General features: G+C 50.0%; 1 protein-coding gene across 1 annotated transcript; it reads left to right on the top strand.

Annotated features, from left to right (window-relative positions):
- Positions 1-12,775: 12,775 nt before the first annotated feature.
- On the top strand, positions 12,776-21,450 carry LRRN4 (leucine rich repeat neuronal 4). The gene is made up of 5 exons (XM_081096799.1): positions 12,776-12,996; positions 14,252-14,891; positions 16,058-16,262; positions 17,732-17,869; positions 19,556-21,450. The coding sequence occupies exons 2-5, from the start codon at positions 14,261-14,263 to the stop codon at positions 20,733-20,735; spliced, it is 2,154 nt and encodes a 717-aa protein (XP_080952925.1). The 5' UTR covers positions 12,776-12,996; positions 14,252-14,260; the 3' UTR covers positions 20,736-21,450.
- The last annotated feature ends 1,868 nt before the right edge of the window (positions 21,451-23,318 follow it).

Here is a 23,318-nt window from a genome sequence, read left to right on the forward strand (position 1 = left end):
GTGTCTCATTACACAGGATGTGGTCATAGTGATGGCGTGCACTTCCCTTGACTATCTTCCGGGAAGAAGCTTGCTGGGCACATGGCCAAGTTAAGATGAAGGGCATAGCCCTTACCCTGGGGCAAGGTGGAGGACGTAGCTCTTACCCTGGGGTAAGGTGGAGGGCATAGCCCTTACCCTGGGGCAAGGTGGAGGGCGTAGTCCCCACCCTTTCATTCCCCCCTTGTCTTGGAACTTCCGGCTCAATCATGAGACGGACTGCATTTCTATTCCACCGTTGCTAGAGGCCCATACTGGGCACACAGAACTATCAACTGAACTATCCCTATAAGCTTAACAAATGGCCCGGTGGAAGGGAAACAACAACTTCTATTGAAACAGGATTTTTCTTCTTAAAATTCCTCCATGGCTATCAAAAAGCCAAATCAAGATTCCTGATGTTTGCATAAACACAACAAGAATGGTAACTGACTACCTTTGCTGGAATTTCATGGTTGAACCTTAATGTGCCCCGTAGGGCCAGGAAGCCAAGCCATCCAGCTGCCATCAGGCCTGCCTGCAGTATCTGCTGAGTTAGGTGAATCCCTCACCTGTAGCAACTCCACCTGAGCCCACACTCCAGGCTTTAAGGCCCATCTCAGTAGCCCTCCTACTCGTTGCGGCCCAGAGTGTGTGGGAGTTCCGCAGGGATGCCGAGGCATCTTTACTGCTCCCCTTCTACTCTTACCAACCGCCAGTGATGGTAGGGCATGGGCCTGACTCTCCAGCGCCAGCCATCTTCAGGGCTCTCAAGCAGGATACCAGGCTTTCTTCGTGGCATTCTTAGTGGCTTCAAGTCTTTAGAGCTCGGACAGGGCTCTTTAAAACATGATACTCCAGTCAAAGTTTTCCGTTAATAAAACCACTATTAGGAAACGTACTTATTTAGCATTGTCAGATTTCGGAGGAATTACATAAGGAGAAAAACATACTGATCTACTCTAAGATTTTCTGACTTTCCTTGCTAATTCCTTTTCATGGATTTAAAACAAAACAGTAACTGTTGGCATAAAACCTTCTTTCTATGCATAACCATGCCTCAGACCTTCTATTCTAAACAGGCTTTTTCCAGCTTTACTACCCCTGACATGGTATGGTGACTCAGGCCTGCAAGACAGTATTACAGGCTGCCAACTGTTAGCTGTCTCTCAAAAGAGACCAAAACCTGATGGGCACCCTTCCCTGCCCAGTTGGGCCCCTGCCCTCTTGGCAGCTAGGTACCCTTTACTTTTGGGGGTCACCCCACACAGCTCCCTTCCAGGACAGCCAACATACATTCAAACCTGCAAAAGAATCAAAGGTTAATATAACATATAAACATAATATTGGCATCATGGCCGCTTCAGGCAGCCAAATCTTCTGCTACTAAACATGTGATCCTATAAATTGTCCTTGTCTCTTTGGAGCCATGTCCATGAAGATGCCAGCATTATCTAAATGTATTACACAGTATTGTGGGGGCTCCTGGTGACAGGAGTGATCGCAAGTCATGTTACCGGCATCAGGCAGGTCGAGCACGCCATAGCTTGAGCTTGAGCGGGTTGCGTTGATCTCGATCGATGCTCCATTTGGTGATGAAGTCTTTCCGGATGGACCCAGGTCGCGACGCCGTCTACCTTGAGAGCGGTGGGGGTCATCAGCACCACAATGTAGGATCCCTTTCAGCGTGGCCCTAGGGTCTCCCGGCGGTGCCTTCTGACGTAGACCCAATCTCCTGGTCTGTGCTGATGAAGAGTTGGGGTTGGGCTGGTCTCATAGATGGCGCGGCCAAATGTCCTCATGCACCCTCTGGAGCCCTCTCAAGGAAAGAGATTGTTAAAGAAAAGCCACCCAGTCCTCGCCAGTCTCCGAGTCAGATTCCTCCTCTCTTGGAGAACTTCAAAGTCCTGATGGCTTCTAGGTAACCCTGTTTATCAGTTACAGCAGCAACAGGTACCAAACCCTTTCAGTACATTTGACCAGCTTCATTCCCGCTCACCTTTACAGATTCTAAGGCCCTTTGTCTTCCTTTAACCAGCAAGCCAAATGACACTGGCCTGTATTATTTAATTCAGCACAGGCAGGGGGAAGGGCCCATGGAATCTATGCCCTGAGGAACTGTGAGCCCCACCCTTAAATGTCCCAATCAGACTAGAAAAGCCACAAATACCTTTTAAATCTACCCCAGAATTCCAAAATCCCAACCTAGCACAGAATATACTTCCACACTTACATGAACAAATAATTATACCCAAGTAGACATACAAACATCAAATAAACATTTACACTTATACCCTTTCAGTGAACAAGTACCTTTACAGTCTTGGGATCTTGAGCAGATAACAGGAACACCGCCCAAGTCCCCTGATGGGGGCCTAACAGGAACAGATGTGGGGGCCTCCCTTTCCCACATCCCAGGACAGGATTCTTGACCTATGTCTCATCCAGATAGAAACGGTACTCATATTAAACAAGGAAATCAAGACTAAATAGACACGATAACTAGATACATTCTCCATTAAGAACTTCGAGGTGCATACCACATTTATACCACAAAATACCAACAAATCAGTTTCAGTTGTGTCGAGATACAGAACAAGTCCCTGAACAGAGGCAGTAGAAAACTGCCTAGGAATGCTTCTTTTCTACCTTTTTAAAAGATAGGTCAGATCCGAACCCTTAGCCAGTCCGAGCTTTGACTTCCCTCCGGAAGTCCCAGAGACGGTGAATACCATCTAGAAGCCATTCCTCCAGATACAGGACAAGTACCTTAGAGATTCTTGATAATCTACATCAGTAATCCATTCACACAATCCCCCAAAAGTTAAAGAGGAAGGAAAGAACCATTCAATGTCCTTCAAGAGGATTTCGGCGAAACAAAAAAATCAACAGATTTAACACATTGGAAAACCAAGGCCAGAAGTACCCTCAGACGTTTCAGGGGTACCAAGGAAAGAGAAGTTAGGCCACGACCAGCCCTTTTCACAATCCACCATCAGTGACAAGTCCCAGTTCACTGGTTTCCTATCATACCAAGGCCATGCTTTCTAGGTAGCTAGAACTTTTAAACCACAGTTTCTACCTGAAATAATTGTACTTTACTTTAGAAATTGGATTACTGCTATCCTGGCATAGCTGCTAAATTTCAAAATGGTCACAATTTTCCTGCTGGGGAATTCAAGAAGCAAACCCATAACTATTAAGGCCAAAACAGTCTCGGGTTTTTATTCTGTACACAGCAAAAGGTCAAGTTCAGCTTAAAACTATGCGCACTCGTTTTTAAACTGGTCTTTTCCTTTACATGTGCACAGAAATCCTGGATGCATTTATGAATTTGTAAAAGCTTTTCAATTCTCTATCTACAAGCCCTTTAAGAAGTACAAGCTCTATTGTCGGCCCTTATAAAGCCAACTGCTCAAAACATTGGTCTATCATACCACTAAAATTATATTAAGACCGTGATTGCTAATTTAGTATTAAATAAATCTGAGAGGCAGGCACACTTTCTGCCCCATCTGCATTTCCTTAGTAAAACTCCGTCTTAAAACTCCACCCCTGAAATCCCATCCTGCCTCAGTGAGCAGACATTCCTTTTGTGATTGACTAAGTCAGAGGGAGGGGCCTGCTGTTCCAAGATGGCGGCCCCCAGGGGCACGGCATGCCATGCGGCCAACATGGCGGCTGCCAAGTCAGGCAACTCAACATTGTGGTGGTCTAAACTGTTCTCTGACAGAAAAGATGATTTCCTCATTCTCACAATAAACAAGGGAAGAGCAAACCAAAACCCCTAAAAGATAGATGGCCAACATTATATTGCAGAACTTTTTAAAATCTTAGGTAGCAAATTAAATACGCTAGCCCAAAACCCTATCCGAAAACAGACGGTGCGCACATTAGTTTTAAGCCAGCTTTTCTCCTAACACGTGCACAGAAATCCCAGACGCATTTACTTGGGGAGTGGGTGACCTGTTTCCACAGACCCTCACTCAGGCGGCCGCCCGACCGCCACACAGAGGAGGGGGGAGGGCAATCCCCCTCCCTCCACACTTGCACACTTTCACCAGACATTCATTCAGACTTTAAACAATCCATTCAATTCCTAACAACTTCCCAACTCCTGAGGGAGCTCTAAAGCCTCCCCCAGTCTCCTTGAAATGATCAATCACAATACCCAAAGGTGCAGTCTGAGTCCATCCCATAACATCCATCCAGTACAAACACAGAACACTAAACAGGGCCCGAAAATACAGCCTTCCAACTCCATGGAAGTAACGAGACGTTGGCCTTACGCCAAACCAGCAGGAGCGACCTGCCTCGTCTCAAATCCGCGAGGGGCATATCCATCCCTCCTGGGGTGAGGGGCATATCCATCCCTCCTGGGGAGCGGAACGTCTTCCAACTCTCCCCTGCCTGTGGTTGTTCACGGCGCGTCCGCCTAGACCCCTCAGGCAATTACAGATTCCAGAAACGAGCTCACACTGAACAGAACATACAACGACACACACGTACCGCGGTCAGTCAGACTCTTCGGATCGGGGTCCCTCGATGGTCTTGGGAATCCCGGACGAGCCCCCAAATGTTGTGCCCAGATTTCATGATTCCCAAGAACCCACAGGGAGCCAGCGAGTCCGATGCAAAAGCAAAGAGTCATTCATTTCAAACCTAGGTTTGGCTCCCCTGCCACACTCACCGATGCAACGGTAAGCTCCAGTGGCCGAGAGAGAGAGAACTCTGTGCGGAGAGAGGTTTTATAGGGGGTTGGGGTAAGGGGAGGAGAAAGGACTGTGGGCCCTGCCGATTGGCCAGGCACGAGTCGGTGTCTCATTACACAGGATGTGGTCATAGTGATGGCGTGCACTTCCCTTGACTATCTTCCGGGAAGAAGCTTGCTGGGCACATGGCCAAGTTAAGATGAAGGGCATAGCCCTTACCCTGGGGCAAGGTGGAGGACGTAGCTCTTACCCTGGGGTAAGGTGGAGGGCATAGCCCTTACCCTGGGGCAAGGTGGAGGGCGTAGTCCCCACCCTTTCAGGAGGAGGCTCGACGTCTCCAAGAGTGGAACTGGACTTCAGTGAGGACAGTACTGACGGGGACCGTGGCACTAGGGCACTTGGTAACTGTAAGAACATTTTTACTAGCCAGTGAGAAAGTCCAGGGCCAAGTGGGGCTAGATGTCAAGGGAACAGGAGAGCAGGCAGTTTAGAAAAATTAATTCGGTCAAACTACTTGTAGTTAGGGGGCAGTACAATCCCCTAACTAATGAAGATGAGTCCATGATTTGACTCATGTACATAAAACCAGTGGGGAATGAGGTATGGTACCTATTTGCTTTGTTTAACAATAGAAAAGTTATTTTGATTTTCTGAATTATATAAATCATCCCATGCGATCAAATGACTATCCCACTGATTGTTATCTTACTGGTTTTAGAAAGCACATTCTTCTGTACCTGGGAAACAGGGCAGCACAATTATCCTAAATTGTTTTAGTGGCCACAGATAATGCGTTCCAGTTGACTCAGTAGTCCCAAGACCAGGGCATTGCAATTATTCTAAATTGCCTTGATGGTAGATAATGACTTCCTGGCAACCCAATGGTCTCAAGACCTGAGGGCTCTAGATAAGGTGTTTCTGTCAATTCAGTGACCCTGAGACCCAAAACTATAATTAACATGCTTACTTCTGCTTCTGTAAACTGCTTTTTTGCAAACCAGGTTCCTCATTGGAAACCTTGAGATGTAATCAATACCTTTGTGATCTTTGCCTATATAAGTCTGGTTTTGCCACTATCTTATCACTATGAGATTTGGGGAATGGCCCCTCATGGTCCCGGATTGCAATAAATGTGACTCTTTAATTCGGAAAAAAAAAAAAAGAGTTCGCGTGTCACCTCTGACACGCATGTCATAGGTTCGCCATCACTGCTCTAGGAAGTGTGCTTGGTATTTCTTTGGTCTTCTGAAACAATACAACTTACTCATATGCTAGTGTCCTTGCCAACCTCTCCTCCCACCCACTACCCTCCAGCCACAAAGATCTGATTTCTGTGACTCAATATTGCAGGCTCTTCCCTGCCTTCAAATCTTTGGGCATGCCATTCCCTGGAACGTTATTCCCATGTCCCTTTATTTACTTATTTGTTTGTTTGTTCATTTATTTATTTATGTTTAATACATTGAACACCTGGGGCATGACCTAGCATGTTTTCAGGATATGTGCACTGAAGTGCTAAGCCTGAATCAATTCATTTACTTTACAGATGAAAAACATGAAACAGACAGAAACTTAAGAATACAGACATGCCAAAGCCGGTTGGCTCAGTGGATACAGCGCTGGACTGGGGACTGAGGGGTTCCAGGTTCGATTCAAGTCAAGGGCACATGCCTGGGTTACAGGCTCGATCCCCATTGTGGGACATGTGGGAGGCAGCCAATCAATAATTCTCTGTCACCATTGATGTTTCCATCTCTCTTTTCCTCTCTGAAATTAATAAAAATATTTTTCAAAAAAGAGAATATAGACATTATACCAAATAAAATAGTGTTTGGATATGAGCCCAATATTCTGTCACAATTTAAAGACCTTTAACACCTGTGCCGCCTCTATGATTTTTTATAAATGTGCTTTATAAAAACAGCCTATGTACTGTCTTGTCCCACTTTCTAGAGCCATATACAACATAAAGTGGCAGATTAGAGGCTGGCCTCTCATTTCAGTTTGAATCTTTTCCACTACAGAATTTAAAAGGATCTCAAATGGTATTTTTTAAATCCTTAAGTACTCTGCAAATCCTCGGGCTGAAATCTTACTGCTGTTGAGTGATACCTCAACGGGAAAATAAGCATGAGCCTCAGCCCATGACTATTTTATTCCCTCAAGATCATTTCCTCCCAGGCAGGTGGGCCGGTCAGCGGAGCCCACTCGGATATCTCGGTCCCCAGCACCTGAAAGCCTCTTTTCTGCATACCATTCCCTGAGCTGGCCGCCCGGAGACTGGAAAGCCTGGTACTGTCTCCTCCCACAGTTCCCTCCCCTTCCTCCAGCTTATCTCGGTGTCAGAGAAGAATGCGGTCTTCAAGTCTGTACATTCCAATCCCTGCACGTAGGGGAAGAGCCCTCAGAAGAGCCAGCTGGGGTCTGGAGGGCAGGGTAGGGGCCACTAGCTGAGTAGGCACCTGTCATTCAGGCCAGCCCCCTCAACCCACCCCGGATGACCAGAGCTGTGAACAGGACCCCCTGGGAAAGCACTTATTCTGGATCTCTGGGGCAGCCTGTGTGGGGTGGGTATTTCTAGAGTTCTGGGAATGGGTGGGGTCAGAATCCCTGGAAACTCTACCCAAGGACCTGACACTCACTAGGTGTGCTTGCTTAGTCATAACTGTGGGAAAGGGCTCACAGCGCTAATAATGCCAGGAAAGGGGAGACCTAGTCGGTGGTGCAAATAAGCCAAGATCCCAGAATAGGATAGTGAGGATTAGGCCTCCCTTTCTTCTCACTGGATAATTGGGACTGACCTATATGATTTCAGATAAGCCAACTTCCCTCTCTATGGCTCAGTTTTCTCTCTCTAAAATGGGCAGGGAAGAGTGGAACCAGACAAGTTTTAAAGTCACTTCTAAGGCCAAGGATCCATGACTCTGATTTTTAAAAAATTTAATTCCAAAAAATAAATGTGGCCCAGCCGGTGTAGCTCAGTGGTTGAGCATCAACCTATGAACCAGGAGGTCACAGTTCAATTCCTGATCGGGGCACACGGCTGGGTTTCGGGCTCGATCCCCAGTGGGGGGCATGCAGGAGGCAGCCAATCAATGATACTCTCCCATCACTGATGTTTCTATCTCTCTTTTCCTCTCCCTTCCTCTCTGAAATCAATACAAATATATTTAAAAATAAATAAATGTGGCCAAGTATGTAATCACTAGTTTGTCTTCCCTCTCCCCCACTGCCACCCTCCCTTCAGCAGGCTATGGTTTTCCTAACACTCTAAACCTGTAATCTTCCAAGAGATCTTACCCCAAAAGATCCACGAGAGTGTTGGGAATCTGGCTTAGAAACTTCTCTCCTTCCACCTCTTCCAGCCCCCACCCACCATGCCCTCCAGCTCACCCTCACCTGAGCACTTCTCAACGCTTGCATGTTCAGATCTCAGGCATTTGAATGTAATGTTTACTGTTCTGAGTCCTGCCCCATCCGCTTCAGGGCACCATGGAGGACTTCTGACTCACGTGTATTCTTCCCATGAATTTTTGAACATTTGTCCTGAGTGCCAGACTCCACCACGGGCATCTGGGCTACCACGGATAATAACACCGCCCAGCTCTCAGGAAGTCAGTCCTCCATTAGGGGTCATGTCAATTTACCTGATGGCAGTTAGCCTGAGTCACCTGGGAGAGAACACCAAAGGGGGGGCCTGCTTCGGCAAAAAGCTTTTTTTTATATATATACATCTATTTTTTTTTTTAATATATTTCATTGATTTTTTACAGAGAGGAAGGGAGAGAGATAGAGAGCCAGAAACATCGATGAGAAACATCGATCAGCCGCCTCCTGCACATCTCCCACTGGGGATGTGCCCGCAACCCAGGTACATGCCCTTGACTGGAATCGAACCTGGGACCCTTCAGTCCGCAGGCCGACGCTCTATCCACCGAGCCAAACTGGTTTCGGCAATACATCTATTTTTTAATTGAATTTTAGAGAGAGAGAGGAAGGGAGAGGGAGAGAGAGAAACATCACTGTGAGGAACATCCATAAGGTGCTTCTGAAACCCAGGCATGTGCCCTAACTGGGAATCAAACCAGCAACCTTTCAGTGCACAGGCCAACGTCCAACCACTGAGCCACACCTGCCAGGGCATGGGCAAAATCTTGAAGGATGCTAAACTGATGCTCTTGGTGCCCGTCCCCTTAGACCAGCGGTTCTCAAACTGTGGGTCACGACCCCCTTTGTCGAACAACCCTTTCACAGGGGTCGCCTAAGACCATCCTGCATATCAGATATTTACATTACGATTCATAACAGTAGCAACATTACAGTTATGAAGTAGCAACGAAAATAATTTTATGGTTGGGTCACAACATGAGGAACTGTATTTAAAGGGCCAGACGGTTGAGAACCACTGCCTTAGACCTCCCTGGAGTAGCTTGATCCATGCTCAGAGCAAGCCAGGGAGTTAAAGCCACAGGAAGGCAAGCCAACGAGAGGCAGAAGCTGCTGCTTGATGAAACAATCCTCAGATGCGCTCCGCAGTTTCTCAGAGGGTCCCCGCAGGATTGAGTGCCCTGCTCATTAACACACCTACAGTGCCTTGCCTCCCTTCTCTTCACAATTCTTGGGATCTAAATACTTGGGAAAGGTTTTCTCTTGGGCTTAAGGGGAATATTACAGTGTGAAATGTTGAAACCTATGGAAGGCAATGTAAAAGCAGTGATTAAGCAGACTAACTACAAACTAACTGGTCAGCCTCTGTGAGCCTCAGTTTCTTTATCTGTAGCATGGGAATAATAGTCAGAACCTGAAAGGAATCAATATGATAATGCTTATATGTTAGGCTCTGAGTAGTAAGTACTCAATTTAAAAAGGGGGATGGCCCTAGCCCAGTGATGGCGAACCTATGACACGCGTGTCAGAGGTGACAAGCAAACTCATTTTTTTGGTTGATTTTTCTTTGTTAAATGGCATTTAAGTATATAAAACAAATATCAAAAATATACATCTTTGTTTTACTATGGTTGCAAATATCAAAAAAATTCTCTATGTGACACGGCACCAGAGTTAAGTTAGGGTTTTTCAAAATGCTGACACGCCGAGCTCAAAAGGTTCGCCGTCACTGGTCTAGCTGGTTTGACTCAGTGGATAAAAGCTTGTCTTGCAGACTGAAGGGTCCCGGATTCAATTCAGGTCAAGGGCACGTACCTCAGTTGCAGGTTTCCCGGCCTGGTAAGGGTGTGTGCAGGAGGCAACTGGTAGGTGTGTCTCTCTCATATCGATGTTTCTCTTTCTCCATCTCTCCCTCTCCCTTCCACTCTCTCTAAAAATCAATGGAAAAAAGAGTGAGGATAGATAGATAGATAGATAGATAGATAGATAGATAGATAGATAAATAAGGGAATGGTGGCGCCACCCTGCCGGATGCTTGGAGGATGAATGGAGAGGAGGGGGACTGAGGGGTTCAGTGGAATGCACATCCCAGGGGATCTCCTGTCTTGGCCTTCTCAATCCAAAGCCTTAAAACTATCCTTGCAGCCTCAAGTGCCAGCGGGGGCCTGCTGCTCAGATGCTTGGAAACACGGAATAGACTGAGGAATCTCAGAGGGAGAGGGTTCGGGGGCGGGAAGAGATTAACCAAAGAATTTATATGCATGTATGTCATTCTTCTCAGCTACACCCCAGTCCACTCAGTCCCCACCAGCTACACTTATTTTTCTGGGAAAAATATGGGACAGACTTAGGTGTGTGTCTCTGGGAAGGGAGCCCCCTGCCCCCCACCTTCCCCAAAGCCTGACCCGTGCTCCTCTTCATGGGAGACCCAGACCAGTCCAAGCCCTTGCCACCATTGGTGAAACAGGCAGCCAGCAGCAGAGGCAAGAAGTTGGCTCAGAGGGCCTGGGGCTCTGGGCAAGCGCAGGGCAATGAACCACAGCCTCTCCAGACCCCTTCCCCTACTGGTGACAGAGGAGCACCCAACATTCCTCCCTGGGTTCCTTTTTTATAGCCCTCTAGGGGGGACCACTCACTTCCTCCTCAGGGTCTCTGTTCAAACAGCTGGGTGTGGCTCCCTCTCACTGGGCAGCCCTGCCTGAACCACCCCCAACCCTGCTGGCCTCAGGTGGCCCAGCGCCAGCTGAGATGAGCTGATGTTTTAATTGACTGCTGGGTGCTCTCTGTGCCCAGTGAACCAGCAAGGGCAGAGGTCAGGGCTCACCTGAGCCCATCCACTGGCCCACACACTGGTCCCCTCACCTTCCCACCTTTCCCTTGACTTCTCCCTCCCACTTGGCCTCCTGTGTCATCCATGGCACAGAGTTTCTACCTCTGGGGCCTGGGCTCCCTGAGTGGTGACTGTGCTGCCCCAGGCGGGGTGTGTACAGAACAGGCCTGGGCCCAATAAAGGAATGCTTCTTTCTTTCCTTTTTTAATTTTTTAATACATTTTATTGAGTTTTTACAGAGAGGAAGGGAGAGGGATAGAGAGTTAGAAACATCGATGAGAGAGAAACATCGACCGGCTGCCTCCTGCACATCCCACACTGGGGATGTGCCCGCAACCAAGGTACATGCCCTTGACTGGAATCGAACCCGGGACCCTTCAGTCCACAGGCCAACGCTCTATCCACTGAGCCAAACCGGTCAGGGCTGCTTCGTTCTTTTAAAATCTTTATTATTGAAAGTATTACAGATGTCCCCCCCCTCCTTTCCCCCCTCCTCTCCCATCCAGTTCCCGCCCCAGGCCTTCACCACCCTACTGACTGTGTTCACAGGCAATGCATACATGCATATAAATTCTTTGGTTAATCTCTTCCCTCCCCCGAACCCTCTCCCTGTGAGATTCCTCAGTCTATTTCGTGTTTCCAAGCATCTGAGCAGCAAGGCTCCCGCTGGCACTGAGGCTACAAGGATAGTTTTAAGCAGGGGTCCTCAAACTTTTTAAACAGGGGGCCAGTTCACTGTCCCTCAGACCGTTGGAGGGCCGGACTATAGTTTAAAAAAAAAAAACTATGAACAGATTCCTATGCACACTGCACATATCTTATTTTGAAGTAAAAAAACAAAACGGGAACAAATACAATATTTGTATTTGCACGTGGCCCGTGGGCCGTAGTTTGAGGACCCCTGGTTTTAAGGCTTTGGGTGGAGAAGGCCAAGACAGGAGATCCCCTGGGATGTGCAATTACCCATTAACCCCATCAGCAGTTCCGAGGTGCCCTGCATTTCCTCAGGGCTGCTCAGATAAGAGCTGACAGGACGGAGATCCCTGCAGCTCTGGTCTGAGAGTCTGTGTACACAACTCGGGGATGATTAACCCTGGGCCTGGGGGCGGGGATGTGCAGATCAAAGGCCCTCAGACAAAATGACCAGTCTCGGAACTCAGGGGGAGCAAGGCATTGTCTGCTGTAAACAAAACTCATGCCATGTCACCAGGGCTTCAGGGAGACCTGGGGCTCTTGGTGACGGGGATCAGAGACCCGTGCCATGAGGCAGAAATGTTCTTTCTGCATTTCTATCCTCTGTATCTTTCCCACCTCTTAGGAGAAACAAACCTCCCTGCTGTCACTGAACTGGGTCCCATAGAAACCAAACTAACTCTTCTTGGAGACGCCTGGATCTGGTTTGAGCCTGCCCCGGCTCCCAGACTCCTCGGAAGACCCCTCTCTGGCCACTTTCCCCACAGGCCTTCTTATGGACTAGAGTACCTTCCTCCTTCGGGCCATGGGGCTTCCTCTTGGTAGCAGCTCGTCATTCATCCCCCAAGCATGCCAGGAAGTGGAAACCACCTATCAGGAGGATCAGATTCCTGGGAGGTGACAGGGTCACCTCTGCCTCACTGCCCATCAGCCCTCAGCCCTCACCTTGGCAGAGAGAGCTGACTTCCTCTGTTTCTCAGGCCTGGGAAGGCAGTGTAAGGTGAGATGAAGATGGGGGAGGGCTAGGAGGAGGAACCAGGCCAGGAAAGGGGCAGGTCCGGTCCCAGAGTGGGAGGAGGAGACAGGCACTTAGGGTGTTGGCCAAAGACCACAAAGTGAGGAAGGAGAGGCGTGCAGGGACCGAGCTATCTCAGGCCCTCTCAGTGCCTGCAGCAGGTGGGGGCAGGGGCAGGGGCAGGGGCAGGGGCAGGGGCAGGGGCAGGGGCAGCTGGGAAATAGGCCTCCCTCTGGAATTCCGAGTTGAGCTGCTGTGCAAGTCACTGGCTCCTGGGATCTATAAGACAACAGTGAAGACTACAAAAGGGCAAGTGCCACACTCCAAAAGGACAGCTTCCGGTGAGTAGGACACCCTGCTGGAGGCAGGGATTACTGGCCTCAGTTTCCGGCTCTTTCTCACTGCTTGGACTCCAGCATAGCAAGAGGGAGGTCTGGGCGGTTGCCTAGAGACCTAGTGGTCAGCCGAGGAGCTGGGGCAGGAACACGCAGCTACAGAAATGGGGGAATATCAAGGAGTGACCTCAAGGCAAGGCTTGATTGGAAGTAGATTTGCTTGATGTACCCTCTACCTGGTCTCCCAGTCGCCCTGTGCAAACCTGGGTACCCCAGAAACTCCACAGCTGGTGACTCTCCGTCATCCCCCCGGCACGGCTGACCTCAGAAGCCTTGGCTTTTGTGGGGATCAAGGAGGACCAGGAAAGGCTTGATTCGGGTTCCAAGTATCGCAGCTGTCTGGGGGCTCCTTGCTTCCCTGACGGCAACCCTGAGGGCCCTCCCAAGAAAGAGACCCTAAAATTTATTTTATTTTTATTTATTTTTTTTTAATATATTTTTTATTGATTTTTTTACAGAGAGAAAGGGAGAGGGATAGTGAGTTAGAAACATCGATGATGAGAGAGAATCATCGATCAGCTGCCTCCTGCACATCTCCTACTGGGGATGTGCCTGCAACCCAGGTATATGCCCTTGACCGGAATCGAACCTGGGACCTTTCAGTCTGCAGGCCCACGCTCTATCCACTGAGCCAAACCGGTTTCGGCCTAAAACTTATTTTAAATTGTGAGCTGCAAACCGGGTCACATGCAAAGCAGGACTCACCTCTGAGGCTGGGCAGATCTAAGGGGAAAATGGGGGCAGCTGAGTTCTGTTGGGACCGACAAAATCTTCCTTAAGTCCATGCTCATCATTAATAGGCATTTTTGTAGCAGCGTCTGTGCACCTGGGGTGTTTACAGCGATTCAGGGCAAGTTCCCTTCCCTCTGGAAGCTCATGGGATGGGGTTATGGGATTCCTGGGGGGTTCAGGCCCAGATGGGGCGGATGAGGGAGGCCTTCTGCAGGAGGTCCCTGTGGGTGAGCATCCACAGAATGAGAGGGGATTAGAGGGAAGAGCATGGCTGGGAGAAGAAAGAGCAGGAGGTGCCATGGTGCACCTGGGGGAGGTGACAGGGGCAAAGTCACTGCACACCTAGTAATGCTGGGGACCGCCCAGGACTTGTGCTCCTCCTCCAAGCCCGGTGGTAGGGGGCACATTTACCCTTCTTTCGGGGTGTTTCTTCTGGATTTAACGCGCTGTCACGTTATTCTCTCCCCAGCCACGCACCATGTGGTTGGCCCTGCTGCTGCTGCTGCCCACAGCGCTGCGCCTGAGCCCGGCAGAGCCTCCCCAGGAGAGGGTCCCTGTTTTCCGACTCATTCAGCTGGGCCCCTGGGGAAGCGAGGCCAACGACACCACGGGCTCGCCCTGCCAGGGGCTCTTCGCTACGGGGGCCACAACCTTGAATCTGGCGAACCGCAGCCTGGAGCACCTGCCGGGCTGCCTGCCCCGCGCGCTGCGCAGCCTGGACGGCAGCCACAACCTGCTGAGCGCCCTGAGCGCGTCGGAGCTGGGCCACCTGCCGCAGCTGCAGGTGCTCACGCTGCGCCACAACCGCATCGGCGCGCTGCGCTGGGACCCCGGCTGGCCCGCGGGGCTGCACACGCTGGACCTCGGCTACAACCAGCTGGCCGCCCTGCCCCCGTGCGCCCGGCCCGCGCTGGGCAGCCTCCGCGCGCTGGAGCTGGCGGGGAACCCCCTGCCGGCGCTGCCGCCCGGGGCCTTCGCCTGCTTCCCGGCGCTGCGGCTGCTCAACCTCTCCGGCACCGCGCTGGGCCAGGGGGACATCGCCGACGCCGCCTTCGCGCCCCTGGCCTCCCTCGAGGTCCTGGACCTCAGCGGCACGCTCCTCAAGCAGGGTGAGTCCTGGGCGCCCCGAGTTTTCAGAGGCGGCTGGACAGGTGCTCCTGGGACCGGGTTCTTGGAGGGGTCGCTCACAGGGCTGCTCATAAAGAACCCCGCCTAGATTGCCTGAGCCATGTGCACCCTGTTGCAAGGGCCATATGGGGTTAATTCCTTGAGTCCCAAGAGGAGGGAACTACTAGTGTTATCTCGGTGCTGCCTATGAGGAAACCAAGGCCCAGAAAGGTGAATGACTGGCCCGAGGTCTCACAGCTCATTAAGTGGTGCCTCCCAATTGAAACCCAGGCATTCTGGGTCCAGAGCCCAAACCTTCAGCCACGCGGTTCTACTGCGACCCAGCAGAGTGAGGGGATGCTGGTAGAATGGGGAGTGGATGCATTGCTTTGGGCTGATCAGGATCAAACAGGCAGTCCGTGAAGCAGCGTGTGCTCTGGGGATGAATTCAGGGACTCTGCTACTTGGTTGGCTAAAACTCTGCTGCAGTTATTGACCCTTCAAACAAGACACAGGAGGGAGGTGAGAGCACCAGTTCTCCTGTCCTTCGTGTGTTCTGACTCTGGCTCACAAGGCTGGTTTTGTTATGTTTAAAAACCCTTCATGTGTCTGTCATCGCCTGTCCCGCCATAGACAAAGGAAGACAAGAGCGAGAACTGGACACAGAGGGGAAGGGGCACGTTCTCCATTAGTATTGGGAGAGCCACACAATTAGGTGTCTGGGCCTCCTCCACCTTGCCCTTCTCTCCTCCTTCCTTACCTTTCTCGAATAGTTCCCCACTCCTGGTAGCCATCGGGGTGAAGTTTGGGGTATTTCTGTGTGGAGTTTAGCAAGAGGGCAGGACAGCAGCAGAGTTGGAGACAGTGTCCTGGGTTCAAGTTCTGGCCCTTTCCTTTCCCAGCTGTGTGGCCTTGGACCAATCATTCTCCTCTCTGGCCTCAGTCGCCTTAGCTAAAAAGGAAGGAAGGAAGGAAGGAAGGAAGGACGGACTGGTCTTTCAGGTGATATAGCCCATAGTTCTGAGCTTCCAAAAGCTTCCAACTGTACCCATACTCAGCAATGGCCTTCACAACTCACTTTGTCACTCTTGGTGTTTCCGTAATACCCTGCCAGCCTCCTAGGTTGGTGGCTTCCTGGGTAGTGGGCCGTTTCCCCTCTGTGTTTCAGTTCAGCCGAGGTGGATGGGAGACCTGCCCAAGCTCACGTCCCTCTACCTGAGGAAGATGCCCATGCTGAGGAGCCTGGAGGGGGACATTTTCAAGATGACCTCTGACCTGCAACAACTGGATTGTCAAGATTCCCTAGCACTCACCTCTGTCCAGACACGCATCTTCCAAGACACTCCTCGCCTACAGCTCCTTTTGCTGCAGAAGTAAGTGCTTCTGAGTCACATGGATGAATTTTGCCGGTTCCCCCATGTTGAATCGGTGTAGCTATCTTATAGAGCTTACCAGACTTTAATTTTCTTCCCGTGGCTCCTTCGGGTCCTCTCTGGGGTTTTGTTCTTCCTCATCCTTTGGAGGGTATCTTGGGCAGGTCCCAGATAGTCCATCCAGCCTGAAAACCATGCAACTCAGTGCGGTCCAGAGTAATACTGAAACCCCAAGCTCTCATGCATGTAAGGTTTCCTTTAAGCCCAGATGAGAAACCTGCAGTGGAAGAGGGGATGAGGGCATTAGGTTCTTCTCTATTTCTCCATCCATCTGCTTCTCCATGTGGGAAGTCAGCCCTTCCAGGGTTCTAGGAAAGAAAGATGAGAGGGTAGGAAGGTCCTACTAGTGGTCAGGACCCAGGGCTGGTGTCTTCTGGCCTGTTGATGTCTGAAGTGTCACTATATCCACCTCCTTCCTGACTCCTAACAGGAAGGACAGTGTCCCTTTGATGATGATCCCAGGCCATCTCCTTTCCTAGGAACCCATACTGGAACCTGGGAAGTGGGCACTTTCCCCCTTCATCACTCTCAGCGTAACTACTTCTCTCTTTTCTCTGCTAGCTCTAGACCCAACCAGAGTACTTCACTTCGGGGCTTGTCAAAAGGGACAGGAGATAGAATATGCAGAGCACTTTGTACCTGGCACACTGTGTGTGCTCTATAACATTAGTGCAGATGATGGTGGTTGTGATAAAGGCGATGGTAATGATGAAAGTGCTGGTGATGGTGGCAATGGTGATTGTGATGATGCTGGTACTGTGATGTATTGATGACAGTGATGGTAATCCTATATAATAAAAGGGTAATATGCAAATAGACTAAATGGTGGAATGACCAGTCGCTATGACTTGCACTGACACCAGGGGGCAGACGCTCAATGCAAAAGCCAGGCTGATGGCTTGGCCAGCAAGCGCAGCAGTGGTGGTGGGAGCCTCCGCAGGAGTGACATCCTCTGAGCCCTCCGAGGCTGCAAAAGGCTGCAGACTGGGCTGAGGGACACACACACACACCTCTCCCACCGCCCCAGTGCACGAATGTTGTGCACCAGGCCTCTAGTGGTGATAATAATGATGGTCGTGGTGATATGTTGATGAGTGATAACTCTGTCTCAGATCTCCTTTTGAGCTTTTGACGGATGCAACCTTGTGTAAAAGGCATAAGATGTGGAGCCAAACTGCCTGGGCTCCAATCCTGACTCCAGCACTTACCAGCTGTGTGAGTTGGGGCAAGTTACTTAACACCTTTACAGAGCAGTTTCCTCATCTGTGAAAGGATGACAAAAAGAAAGTCCAAGGTCATTAAGAGTTTTGCCCAAAGTGAGATCACTAATCCCTGACAGAATGGGTTTCCATACACCACTATGACCTGATTGCAAAAGCCTGCCCTCATTTATTTTCTGTGTATTTCAGCTGCAACTTGAGTTCCTTCCCTCCTTGGACCCTGCATTCCTCCCAGGTTCTATCCATCAACCTCTTTGGCAACCCCCTCACTTGCAGCTGTGAGTTGTCCTGGCTCCTCATGGATGTAAACAGGACTATCCTAAGAAGGTAACACATTTACAAAATAGGTGACTGAGGGGTGAGGGTCAGCCTCCCGGAGCTGAATGAAGTCTGGCTCACAAGAGCAGGCTGGGAAGATGGGCAATGTGGGTCAGGGAAGATAGCCCCCAGGCAGTCACATCCAGGGACACAGAGGGGCAGAGAGCATGGAGGAACAGACATGGGAGGTTTTAATGGGCCAGATCAGGAGGTAGGGCTCATCACTTCCACTCACATCCACGCTTAACTGCAAGGGAGGCTGGGAAAATGTAGTTTAGCTGTATGCCACGTAGGAAAAAGAAATGGGCTAAATGAACAGTAGGCTTGTCTCTGCCAAAGCAGTGTTGTCATTGTCCCATTTTACAGATGAGTTGGTTGGGTCCCGAGGAAGGGAGCTACTTGCTTAGATTCATGCAACTTCTGGGTGGAGGAAGCAGAATGTATCTTTGTCCAAAACTGTGCTCTTAACCACTGGGTTCCCCTGAATCCCCCCAAATGGAGCCTGGCCTCCTCTATCACTCAGTCCAAAGCCAGCGGGCTCACAGAGCTCCTGTGGGACAGACAGGAGTTCTACAAAGACTTCTCGTTGGCTCTTAGCTGGAAGAGCTGTCTGCAGTGGGAGCCATCAGAAAAGGATGTGGGTTGGGAACACCTCCCTCAAAACAGCTCCACCAGCTCACCTTGGGAGACATCCCCCCCCCACCCCGTGGGGGTTCTTTTCTCACCTCCAACCCAAGCCTGGAAACAAGTGAGGCGCAGTCTGTCCTCTTCTCCTCTTCACGTTGATTCCAAAGACAAGCACCCAGGCCCTTTGCAGCGAAAGGTCTCACGTGGTATTAATGAAGAGGCTGAGCGTGCAGGCTCTTCGCCCCACTTAGCACTGTTCATTTTGCTGCATTACTTAACCTGTCTGAGCCTCTCCCTCCTCATCTGTGAAATGGGGATAACAGTGCCTGCCTCATAAGGTGGTGCAGATTGAATTCACTGATACATAAGGTGCTAACCATAGTCCCTGGCACGTGGCAAGCACTCAGAAAATGCTAGCCAGTCTGAGTGTTGTGACTAGTCCTCGAGGCCAGGAGGCAGCCAGGTGAGAACACTCAGAGAATCTGGACTGCCCTTCGCGGTGCTGGCCCACAGTTAGGCTCTGCCATTTGCTGGCCCTGCTAACCTGAGCTTCCCTTTCCTCTTCTGCTTCATGGGAGCCTCCTCCACAGGTCACCCTGAGGTCAGTGAGGTGATGCACGTCTACCCGCACCATGGGGTTCCTGTTGGCAAGGCTAAGCAAGAGGGATTGTCTGCACTGAGTACTCAAAGGCCAGCGCAGAAAGCACCTTAATGCCAAGTACCTTCTAACCCAGCGGTTCTCAACCTGTGGGTCGCGACCCCTTTGGGGGCTGAATGACCCTTTCACAGGGGTCGCCTAAGACCATCGGAAAACACATATATAATTACATATTGCTTTTGTGATTAATCACCATGCTTGAATTATGTCCAATTTGTAACAATGAAAATACATCCTGCATATCAGATATTTACATGACGATTCATAACAGTAGCAACATTACAGTTATGAAGTAGCCACGACAATAATGTTATGGTTGGGGGTCACCACAACACGAGGAACTGTATTAAAGGGTCGCGGCATTAGGAAGGTTGAGAACCACTGTTCTAACCGGTTGACCTCTCCCCTAGGGCAGCGGACACTGTGTGCGCACCCCCCGCAGGATCCCCCGGGGCCTTCCCCGCCCCCCTGGCGCTGTCCCAGCTGCCCAGCGTGTGCCCCCAGGACCAAAGCACCATCCTCCGTGATTCCAGCCCACCCTCCTCTGCGGGCTCTACCCACGCGCCTTCCACCCCCGGTCCCTTCTCGCCGCTGCTGAGCACAGCCCCTTCCTCTCAAGCTGTCACCAAGGCCCCCTCCCACCCTGTGGGCACCCCCTCACGAGCTGTCGGGGCGGGGGCCGCTGCCTCCTCTACCGTCTCTACAGCAGGTCCCAGGAACTCCAGCACTGCAATCCCGGCCTGGACAGAACACGAACCTACTGCCTCGCATGTCCTGGACCCTAATATTTCAGCTGCCTCCCTCCCACCCACCAGCAAACAACGTGGTCTCCTCCCTGCCTCCCGGAACCCACTGGGCAGCCCCCGGCACTACCGGACGACCCAGGCCACCCCGCAGGCTCCCCACCCAAGTCCTTCCCAGGACGGAATTCCAGTCTTGGTTTTGGACGACTCCAGTGAGGAGGAGGAAGAGGAGGGGAAGGGGGAGAAGGTGAGCGCGCCACCCCCGGGCGTGGCCTGCGATTACCACCCTTGTAAGCACCTCCAGACCCCGTGCGCGGAGCTGCAGAGGCGCTTCAAGTGCCAGTGCCCCGGCTTCAGCCAGGAAGACACCGTCCCAGACCCGCCCAAGCTGCAGGGCGTGTCGGAGATCACAGACACGTCCGCGCTGGTCCGCTGGTGCGCCCCCAACTCGGTGGTGCGCAGCTACCAGGTGCGCTACTCTGGGGAGGGCTGGCCCGGGAACCAGTCCGCGGTGGGGGACATCTACGCCACGGCTCGGCAGCACCCGCTGTACGGGCTGTCGCCGGGCACCACGTACCGCGTGTGCGTGCAGGCGGCCAACCGGGCCGGGCTGAGCCGGCCGCAGGCCTCGGGCCGCCGGGGGCCGTGCGCCTCCTTCACCACCAAGCCCAGCTTCGTGCTCATCTTCGCGGGGCTGGGCGCCGCCGGCGGCCTGCTGCTGGTCAGCACCCTGGTGCTGTCCGCCTGCCTCTGCCGGCGGCGCCGGGGGCAGTGCTCCCACGCGCACCTGGTGGCCTACAAGAACCCGGCCTTTGACTACCCGCTGAAGCTGCAGACCTTCACTTAGCTCAGCGTCCCCTCCTCGAGCGAACTCGAGCTGAGGAGCTGGCTGCCTGCCCGCAGAGAAGAAGAGACCGAGGGTCCAACACGGCCCCGTCCGTCCGTTCTGAGCCTCTGTCATTCCAGAGAAGCTGGAATTACTGCTCCACCACACACAGAAACTGGCCAAGTGGAGTTTTTCGGTCCAAGGAACTTCTCTCCCTGCTACTCCACTGGGTCTGTTTCCAGAAACGTGATGGCCCACATCAAACCACCCCTCTTGGGGCTGGGCATTCTTGTGTGGTGGTGTTTTTTAGTAGCAAGCAGGGCTCCTCCGTGTCCAGAATTGTGTGTGGAAATGGGAAAAGATAAAAGCTATATGCCAGCCTCCTATATACTGTATTAGAAATGACATCTTCAAGCCGTTTTAGGAAGTTGAGGGCATTATACTAAGTGAAATAAGTTCCCCCCTGGTCAAGCTGAGGCAGGGCACGTGTTTGTTATTCAAGGAACCAACCCCAGTGGGGTTCTTCATCTGAGGGAGAAGAGCACTGGCTCTTTCCTGAGGCCTCCCCGAGTTTCTTTGTTGCATTTCAGGATATGGCAAAACGTGCTCCTAGCTTGATAGTTAAAACCTCAGTCTTTTCAGGCCCTTTGCTCATTTTTAATTGCATTGTTTGTTTGTTTGGTGTTGAGTTTTATATGTTCTTTATAAATTTTGTATATTAAAAATATCAAATGTATCACTGGTGAATATGTTCTCGTATTCAGTGGCTGTCTTTTCATTTTGCTGATTTTTTCCCCCTTGCTGTGCAAAAACTCTTGAGTTTGATATAGCTCAATTGTTTATTTTTTCCCCTTGCCCAACAGGGGAAACGATTGCTATGAGAAATGTCCGGGATATAACTGCCTATGTTTTCCTCTAGGATTTTTATGGTTTCATGACTTACATTTAAGTCTTTTATCCATTTTGAGTTTATTCTTGGGTATGGTGTAAGAAGGTGGTTTAGTTTCTTTCTTTTTTTTTTTTTTTTTGCACTTAAAAAGCATATTTTTTAACCCAAAAGAAAAAGAGCAACAGAAAATCTCAGGGCTCTAGCTAGAGGCCAAAGCATTTCTCTCCTTCCAATTGCATTAAACAATGCCTTCATGATTTGTATCTGTGTGTGGGATATGCCTTACTACACCCCTTTTTACTTTTATACAATCTTAGGGGGAAAAGTGATTTTATAAAATTATAATGGGGGTCATATTTCTAGATTTTAATTCTCTACATTAACATTTGGTCGCTTCCTGCGGCTATCCTAACAAATTACCACAAACCGAGTGCCTTAAAACAACAGAAATGTACTATTATAGTTCAAGCCAGAAATCAGTAGTGAAGGGGTCAGCAGGGTTGGCTCCTTCCAGAGACCTGGAGAATTGTTCCAGGCCCCTCTCCCAGCTTCTGGTGGCTGCTGACAATCCTTGGTGTCCCTTGGCCTGAAGATCTATCACTCCAACCTATACATGCCTCTCTTGTCTCACGACATTGTGTGTGTCCAAAGTGCCCTCTTTTCTATTATTTGCCCCCTGCTTTGAGAGACATGGCATAAAACACTGAAGTGTACGATGTGATTTGATATATGTGTATAATGCAGTATTAACTATAGTCATCATGCTGTCTTCTGGGAATCATTAGATTCCCCAATCTTACTCATCTTATAACTGGAAGGTTGTATACTTTGACCAGCTTCACACACTCCCCCACCTCCCCCACCCTGGGACGCACCCACCTGTTTCTATAAAACATGTTTTAGATTCCACATATAAGGGAGATCATACAGAACTTGTCTTTCTCTGACTTATTTCACTTAGTACAAGGCCCTGAAGTTCCATGTTATTGCACAAGGCAGGATTTCCTTTCTGTGGTTGAATAACATTCCATGTTTTCTGTATCCATCCATCCACTGACAGACAACATCGGTCGTCTTTTGTAAATAACGCTGCAACAAACATAGGGGTTCAGATTTCTCTTCAAGACGGTGCTTTCATTTCCTTCAGATAAATACCCAGAAGTCAAATTTCCTTCTTCTTTCAAGGACAGGAGACACTGGATTAAGGCTGACCAAATTCAGTATGACCTCATCCTACCTAACTTGATTACATCTGCGAAGACCCTATTTCCAAATAAGGTCACAATCACAGGAGCCAGGGGTTAGAGCTGGAACATACCTTTTTGGAAGACACAATTAAACCCACAACAGCATTTATTTCTACCGTAAAAAATTTTAAAAAATCCAGTTTGGTTCTCATTTGTCTTTTGTTTCCAAAGTGTGCTGCAGCACAAAAGCCCTGCTGCAGAAACCGAGCATATTCAAGTTTGACCTGAATAACTGAACTATATACTAGTATTTCTAGATGTTTGAGGTTTTAAAAAGCTCCCGCAAATTCTAAGACGTATCACTAGGTTCATCACATATGTAATCAAGAGAACTGGACTTAGTGATTTAAAAGATATCTACCAGTTCCTGATTAAAAATTTAAAAGTAAAAAAAAAAAATGCACAGCAAAATTTAAAAAAATATATAATTAGCATAAAATTTTCAGAGATGCTGTTATCCCAATGCCT

The sequence above is a fragment of the Myotis nattereri genome (genome assembly GCF_964212035.1).
Source record: "Myotis nattereri genome assembly, chromosome: 8".
NCBI lineage: Eukaryota > Metazoa > Chordata > Mammalia > Chiroptera > Vespertilionidae > Myotis > Myotis nattereri.